The following is an 8,097-nucleotide window of genomic DNA, read 5'->3' as shown; positions in this document are numbered from 1 at the left end:
TCATTATCCTTTCTGACCTGGTTTGTTCTAGGTTCTTTGTGGAAACTTTCTCTGTTCATTCCTGGAGCTTTCTCTGTGATGCTGTCCTACAAATCCCTTTTGAATATAAGAACTCTGCCAGCATTTCTTGCTATGGCTCTCCATTTTTCCAAGTCTCTGGTCATCTTTTTTTTGTCAGAGCAAGTGATGGTCTCACTCTAAAATGAGAATCCCTTCCTGTTTTTACTTCATCTGATGCCTTTTCCTCTGAGTCAATCCACACCTGAAAAATCTCAGACTAGGAAGAAAAGAAAGGCTGAGCCCAGCTTCCTCTAAATGGTTAACATGTGCTCTGCTTTGCTTAAACAAACAAATAAATAAATAAATCCTGGTAATTAAGAAGTCATTTGGGCAGTGCAGAGCCTTTCTGAGCTTGTTTTTTTGTTTTCATTTAATTGCAGTTTGAATGGTATGGTTTGAGACTTAGAGTATCTGCTTTGCTCGGGTCTTGGGTGAGAGCCAAGTGTCTGACACTTGTTCTCCCTCCAATGTAAAATTCCTCGGAGGCATCTGCTAAAGTGTATGGAGCAAGTGGTGAACTGGTGGCAGTGATTCTCCATACCTGACTTTATTTTTATTTTGTAACTTGGGAATTTTATTACATTTGGATTCCCAGGCACTAATTTTCATTTGTTTTTGCCTTTCTTCATCTGGCGTGATCTATTCCTTTGGATGTGGTTCTCCCTACAGTGTCCCTTCTTTGTTGCCTCAGAAATTAGGGCAGTCCAGAAATCTTCCGAGAGACTCCAGTTGCTCACTTACTAAGTGGAGGTATTTGTATGATGTTCACTGCACTGAAGCACAATCATCAATACAGTTATCTGAATAACCCATAAAGGTGTTTTAAAGTAGTTTTGGAATCCATTACTGGTGTTAGTCCTGGGCAGCTTATTTATGTCTTTGGTCACAGCTCACCAGAAGTTGAGCTCTGGAGTTCTCTGGGTCAAGCTGGAGGGTTTGCAACCACGAGACTTTCAGGAAGAGCTGTTTGGTTGCAAAACTTTGTGTTTTTTCTTTTCCTCATTTTCAGTTTAATACATGTAATTGCATTTTACATTATTCTAGGCTATATCTGTGGAGGCTGCTGAGTGGGTGGTAGGGTAACCATTATTTGCACAGGCTCTGTGTTTGAATTGGGATAAAATTGTATTGCATGTTTGAGTGGATTCTGTGTATGAGCCCAGTTTTCTGGACATGTAATTTATAAATAATCATAATAATCATAAATGTATGTATAATATAATCATAAATAATCATAAAATAAGTAATCAAAATTAAAAAATGATATCATTGCTGTTTCTGCTCAAAGGAATTTAGTATAAGCATCTGCTTTATTTTAGTGATATTATTTCGGCCATCAGTTTTGTATCTAGAGTGACAGGGGCAATATCTGCATGACCTTACAGATACAGAGAATGGATTTGCTTTAAAAACAATGGGAATGAGTTCCCTTGCAAAAATCTCAGCTAACAGAGACAGAGGGTAGGTAAATCCCGAATAAGAAAGTTTCTCAAGTTGACAGCAGAGGGTCAAAGGGTGGAACGAAACGAAAAACCCAAGTTAATTATTTAATGCTGTGATGGAAATTGTATTGACTGATAGGTGAAACTGTGCATTAATTATATTATATATATATATATATATATATATATAATATATTTGCTGTGAGTCTCAACTTATTTATTCTTCTTACATTTATATTAAATGCATCCTTGATACTATGGAATAAAATGAATATTTATTGGAATAGCCTTACAAGAGAAAGGTTTTTTGTCAAGTTTCAGGCTTATAGTAGCTTTTATCTTGCATTTTATGTTTAACATACTGGCTTGTGTATTTAACAATAAACCTTTAGCATAATAACCTTAGTGTTCATTTTATATTAAGGTAGTGTGAAAAGCCTACTTGAAGGCCTGCATGCAGGATGGTTCTGTTGATCACTCTATTCCAAGCTCTGTGGATTTTGTTTTGTTATAGAATCGTAATCTTGGCTTTTCCATCTGTATCATCATTTTTAAATTTTAAGATGATCAATTAGCTTCATTGGGAATAAAAAAAAGCACCTGTGAAGTGAAGCACCTGTGGGTAGGGCAATTTCAACTCTATGTAGAATTGGAATAAAGAACCTGACAGAACTTCTTTTCTCAGGCGCTCATCAGGTACCTTCATACCAAAGAAAACCAAGCGAATAAATGAACACCCCCAACCCTGCAGTAATAGTAGAGAGTACTAAAGGGATAAGCTGTTTCCAGCAAAGCTGTCAAAACCTTCAGTCTCCTCCATCCACAAAATTTTCTGTGATGTGGCTATTAGCTTTTAGTACTGAGAACGTAAACATCCTAGCAAAATGTGTAAGAAAGGATCCTGTTCTTGCTGAACTGATTGGGTCAAGGCAGAAAGTGAGAATCAGTAAGGAATTACGAGTGTGTTGATCCTTAAGAAAACAGTGCATCCAAGAATATCGACTGTTTGGGTCAAGTCCTAATGCCATGCAAGTTAGAGTTGCAAAATTTGCTAGTCTGCTAGAAATGGAAACTGGAAGATGGGAGAGGGAATTTACTTCCTGGCAGCAGGTGTGCTCTCAGTGTGCCCTGGATCACATTCAAGAAGAAGGATTTCAGGCCTTTAACTGCCCGTGGAGCAGAGAAGACACACAGGACACAGATCCACCTGCCTTTAATGAAACATCGTGTTTTTGTAGAGGGCAAATGTATGTCACTTTGCACACACAATGTTTTTTTGTAACAGGACATGTTGCAAATGCCATTTAGTTGGATGGATATGAACAGCTGGGATTCTAAGCGATAAAAAGGCAAGCATTAAGGAATGGAATCTGTATATAAAAATGGTGGAGGAATTGTTGGGAGAGTTGTCACGCTGTCTTCAGTTGGAAACAACTGTTAGAAACACACAGGGACACTCCTCTTTCATTACAGATATTGTAGGTCAATATTTATTTTCTGCTTGGAATTGACCTTAAGTGCTCAGAAGGGTTAAAGTGCAAAGTAGATACTACCTGGGACTTTATGGAGCAGGAAGGAAGGAAGCAAAGTTTGGGAGGAGGAAGTTTAGATCAGGAAAAAAAGGTACGGCAGTGTATACTTTCTTTTAACCTCCAGTATGAATCAGTCTTTATTCAGAGACTAGTCAAAGCATTTTTCTTCTGAATTATCTATCTAAAACTATCTTAAAGGCAAAATTTAATTTAATTAAAAATTATCTCTCCTTCAAGAGAGACTGCCTTTTTTTCAAGCTGAAATTCGGTACTGTAACTTTTATGTTCATTTATATTAGCTGTTAGATTCTAACACACACCCAATATTTTTCCAGTATTCTGAATTACCCGCTTGAGTCTCATAGCAAATGTATTTGATCACCCCTTACTGCTCTTCTATCTTGTTAATCATCTGTGCTGTATTCATACAATCTAAACATAAAGATGTTTTAAAATACTCTTTTATGATAAGCCTAATATGATAAGCTCCATCTCTTTAAAACAACCTTTAAAATAAGTGACTATATACCCAGCACATTGGGTAAGTTTTATGATCAACAGCAATGTCACAGGTTACACTAAAAATGTGTTTAAAAAAAACCAAAACCCATTATGATTGTATAGATGAAGGCTAGGCAGTATTAAAGCTGTGCGGTGTACCGTCATTTGTGTCAGGGCGTTTTTACCCTAACATGCCTGGCTCTGAGGGAGTGGTTGCTCAGTGTTTTCTGTTCTTGTTCACTGTGTAGGTCTAGGTGTAGGTCCAGACTGAACACAAAATTAAATAACTTGGGGCTGGAGGAGGCCTAGAGGGACTTAGGCATGCTTTATCTTGACTTCTTTTTTTTTCTAACCTGTGCTCTAGTAAGGTTTAGTTGATGCCATTCTCCTTTTGGATATCGGGAGAACTGAGGTGTGGAGAGAAGATATGTACGGCCTAAAGGAGAGCTGCAGTGCACTAGGAAATCGAGATCGACAAGGCAGTTCCTTGGTGCTGCCTGGAACAGCCCTCGTGCCCCTGTTGTGGTGGTTGTGTGGGTGGCAGGGAGATGCCTGTTCTGGGATGAGCACCCACCACCCGCGCTGGGCAATGTCATGTGCACCAGGTTTGGGCCTTGTGGTTGTCCGTGCAGCAGACATGTCTGTGTGCGTACGGAGATCTCAGGAGCTCTCTGAAAGCCCTGGAAGCAGCTGCTTTCAGCAGGACACCTAAGGTTCCTTTTGGAGAAATATGTGGCTGGATATGATCTGGGAAGAACAAGGGACATATGCTAAAATCAGGATGTGATCCCTGTAACTTTCAAACCCTCCACTAGGCCTTGGGGATGCTAAATTCTTTTTTAATTTGGGTAAAAAAAATATAAATTTCTCTTTTTCAGTTTTCAGAGATTTCTGAGACTTTGTACATGAAATTACATATATACATATATAAAAATATATGTATGAGTGCGTGTATATATATGCCAAATGAATGCTATCTCATGGTAGCATCTTTAATCCTAAATGGTTGATGTTTACTTAAGCTGTAAAAAACTCAATGTAGTCTTGCACAACCTTTCCCAGTATTTCTATAGGTGGTACTAATATCTCCAGCTGTGACAGGATCTTACAACGATGCTTACATTTGTGATAAAATCAGCAGTCTTTAATTATTTTTAATCACAAATGTCTTAAGTATATCCTTAAGTCTATAGTTATGGCTCATCCGAATTCATTTTTCCACCAGATACCTCTTTCGGATGTGCTCTTGTGAAACAAGTCACAGATGGCACAAGAACGTCCCTGTCTCCGCTCTGCTCCCCCTTCCCTCTGCCCTCCCAGGAGAGGGGCCTGGTCGCAAACGCAGCGGCTCCGCTGCGGCGCCCGCGGTCGCCTCACGGCCGGCGCTGAGGCAGCGCGCGCGGAGCCTCCTCTTTGGTGGTGCCGAGGACTGGATTGGTGATTAATGCAGAAAAAATAACTGGGGGAGCATCCAACATTACTTTGCAAAATAAACTTGAGTGAAATTAAATGCGGGACACTAAAAAATTCCAAGTATGTGTAGTGTTTTCTATCCATGATTTTTAAGCTGTGTATTGAAGTACTGATTTAATACTTCATTCTTTGTGACAAAAATGATTCAAAGAGCCATATTTTTCAGGGCTTTGGAAATGAATCTTTCTGAGGGTAGCAAATAATGCTTACGTAATTAAACTGAAAAGCAAGGAATGCCCTAAACCACTTGTTTTAATTTTTTGTGCTAGGAGCGCACGTTTGTGCGACAGTTCGTACTGGCTGTGATAAGAATCACCTCGTAAATGTGGCAGCTCACCCTAAGGAAAGGAAACCCCCCTCTGCTTAAAAGCAATGGTACTTCCTGCTTTCATAAACAGTCATGTGCATAGTTTAGCAAGGCCTGATGCCTCTGGAGCTTTTTCCTTCATAGCCCGATTGAATCGGTCTTCACAGAAGTACTGTGCATCTTGTGGCCTCATTTTAAACAAAAGGGATTAGGGAGAAAACATCATTTCACTATAAGACTTTGGAAAGCAAGGGCAGGCAATCTTGGTTGTGAATATTTTCTGATTTTTCCAGAAATCAAGCAGAAGATTGAGCTGCTGATGTCAGTTAACTCTGAGAAGTCGTCCTCTTCAGAAAGGTACAGCTACAGCTCTTGCATGAACAATTAATGGGGTAGCATTGCAAAGCAGCCGCACAGGGCTTTTTATTTTCTTTGTCGAGTTTGCTAATTTTGTTGATGTATTGCATGCTGGTTATTGCAATGTATCAATTGAATCCCTGTTTTTTGGTTAAGCTTTGTGCCTTTTTGCAAGGGTTTATCGATTTCCTTTTATTTTTTCTTTTTTTAATGAAGTCTACTCAGCTGCAGCATGCAAATCGTAATACAGGAGGCTACCGGTTTGTGTGTGCTGTTGTTGCAAATCTGGCTCCTTTTTATTTTCGTGCCGGCAGCATCTTGATTTCTGAATTCCTTTTTAAAGATGCAGTGTTTTTATAATGTTTTAAAAAACATCCAAAGGTTGCAAAGGCTTCTTTTGAATTTAGGTTACTAGAAAATATAACTTGGTGAAGCGTCTAATGTCCTGTTATGTAGAAAGGGAGTGTCCTTTGCAAAGTAGCTCAGGAATCGCAAATCCTCAAATTAGTCACATTCTGTAAGATAGATGTGATCCTTGTTCAAGTCCATGCTAGGAAATGGAGCAGTCACTGCATGCAGTAATGGTTCATGCCTGCAGGTAAGGACAAAATGACTCAGAAGTGTTTTTAAAGCAATTATTTTATCCGTCAATCAGATTAGAATAATTTTAAATAGCTGTTTCATTTTAAGGAAACATTTTGAGGTACTAAATACACAATGAATTTTCTGACATGAAATGATCTCCAAGTGACTATTTTATTGTTTCTAAAGATCGAGCCTGTTCACTCCCGTTTTGCCTGGGGCTCATTTGTAACAGAATTGCCATTAGTGAAATTGCTTAAGTCCAGATCAACATAATATCAATTTGTATCAAATTATTTACATTAATCATTTCAGCTGTGTGCAAAAGGCCATCTAATGTTACATTTTTGCTTTTTAATATCAGCATCATCAAAAAATAGTTTTTAATTAAATGCATTTAGACTGTATGTTTAGGAGAAATTATCTAAAGTACATTATTGAATGGCTCAGCATAGTAAGGCATGATAATGCATGGAAAGCTATCTTAAGGAAACAGGATAAAAGACAAATATTTCAAAACGAGCAAATCTATGTGGCATGAATGAATTAAAAAATCAAAATGAGCAGTTCAAATTTAAGTGTATTTGTGGTAGACAGCAGCAAACCATATTGCCTTTCAGTAACTATAGTAGAGCAAAATATCAGCACTGGGAGATAAAATGGTGGGGGGGAGTGAGTTGTTAAGTCACCCTTCGAAAATGGAGAGAGATAACAGCTTTGAGATTTATTTAATTGATTTATTTATTCTGAGTTAGGATTTGTGGGAGAAAATGTTAATGTTTATTCGTTTACCTCTATCTCGCCCTGATGCTTTAAAATTTTTAAATGGCAGGCTAATAAAATGGTGATGATAACAGAGAGGATGATGGGATGAAAATAGTAAAGGGAACAGGTGTTAACTCGATTTTGGGGAAGACTTTCATTAGAGTTGACATTCCTGAGGAGGGGAGGGTTCGGATTCAAGGGGATTTCCTTTTTGTTATTTTTATTTTTTTAAACCAACCTGAATGTTTTGCAGCACCCTAGCACTCATCAGTGCATTTTTGAGCAAAACATGCCTGCAGTTAAACTAATGGTTGTCCAAGATGAATGTGTCCGTGTGGAGGTTTATAGGCCTAAACAGATCCATTTGTCTGAGTTATGTTTAAATGTCATTTTTTAAAAGTAAGATTTTGCAACAGCCTGATGCATAAATAGTATACGGGAAATAATGCAGCAGAGATTAAAATGTGAGCATTGTGCATACATATAAGCCTAACTCTTTTGAGGGCTTTAAATGTGTGGTACTATTCATTTACAGATTGATTTGACAAATCAGCTGCACAATTGTATATGATCAGTTATAAATAAAAACAACTCTACATATTTGCTGGGTATTTTTTAAATAACCACATTCTTTTTCCGTCTCTAAAAATAGACCGTTTTTTTTTGCAAGCTGTTATGAAACAGTGCTGCCTATTCTACTAGCTTTCAGTTTCATACAAGGCCCTTTCAAAATTCCTATATTTAATTTTTTGAAAGAAAAAAGAGTTGTATTGAATGTCTGAACTGCAAAAATCTCTCAATGTGCTGTGTAGAGAGATTGCAGTGTGTTCATAGTGCACACAGACACGCACACACACGAAAATATACATGTTTTTGATGAATATTAACGCAAACTCATGCACTTCTAATTATGATTAGTATTTGCCCTTGTTTATACAGGTTGGGCTTTCTGTGAAGCTCGTGTTCCCTGGAATGCCAGGGAGAAGGTGTAAATGGGTCCATGGCTTGTTCTCCACACAAACAGAGGCTGCCAGACAGCACTTGCACGTAGGGAGGGCAGGCGGGAGGAGGTGCTTCG

The 8,097-nt window shown here is 38.2% G+C and overlaps 1 protein-coding gene across 3 annotated transcripts in view; it reads left to right on the top strand.

Annotated features, from left to right (window-relative positions):
* Positions 1-5,422: 5,422 nt before the first annotated feature.
* Positions 5,423-8,097, top strand: part of SRPK2 (SRSF protein kinase 2) — an 86,421-nt gene continuing 83,746 nt past the window's right edge. For 2 of the 3 annotated variants that reach the window (XM_088533188.1, XM_088533186.1), the window contains exon 1: positions 5,423-5,672. In XM_088533188.1, coding sequence (XP_088389314.1) covers positions 5,635-5,672 — 38 coding nt within the window. In that variant the 5' untranslated portion in view covers positions 5,423-5,634. The remainder of the gene's footprint in view (positions 5,673-8,097) is intronic. The other variant, XM_088533187.1, reaches the window with a different exon arrangement.

The sequence above is a fragment of the Tinamus guttatus genome, unplaced genomic scaffold, assembly GCF_059628265.1.
Source record: "Tinamus guttatus ecotype Peru unplaced genomic scaffold, ASM5962826v1 Tinamus_guttatus_pri_ptg000489l, whole genome shotgun sequence".
Lineage (NCBI taxonomy): Eukaryota > Metazoa > Chordata > Aves > Tinamiformes > Tinamidae > Tinamus > Tinamus guttatus.
This window is presented reverse-complemented; position numbering and strand designations above follow the sequence as displayed.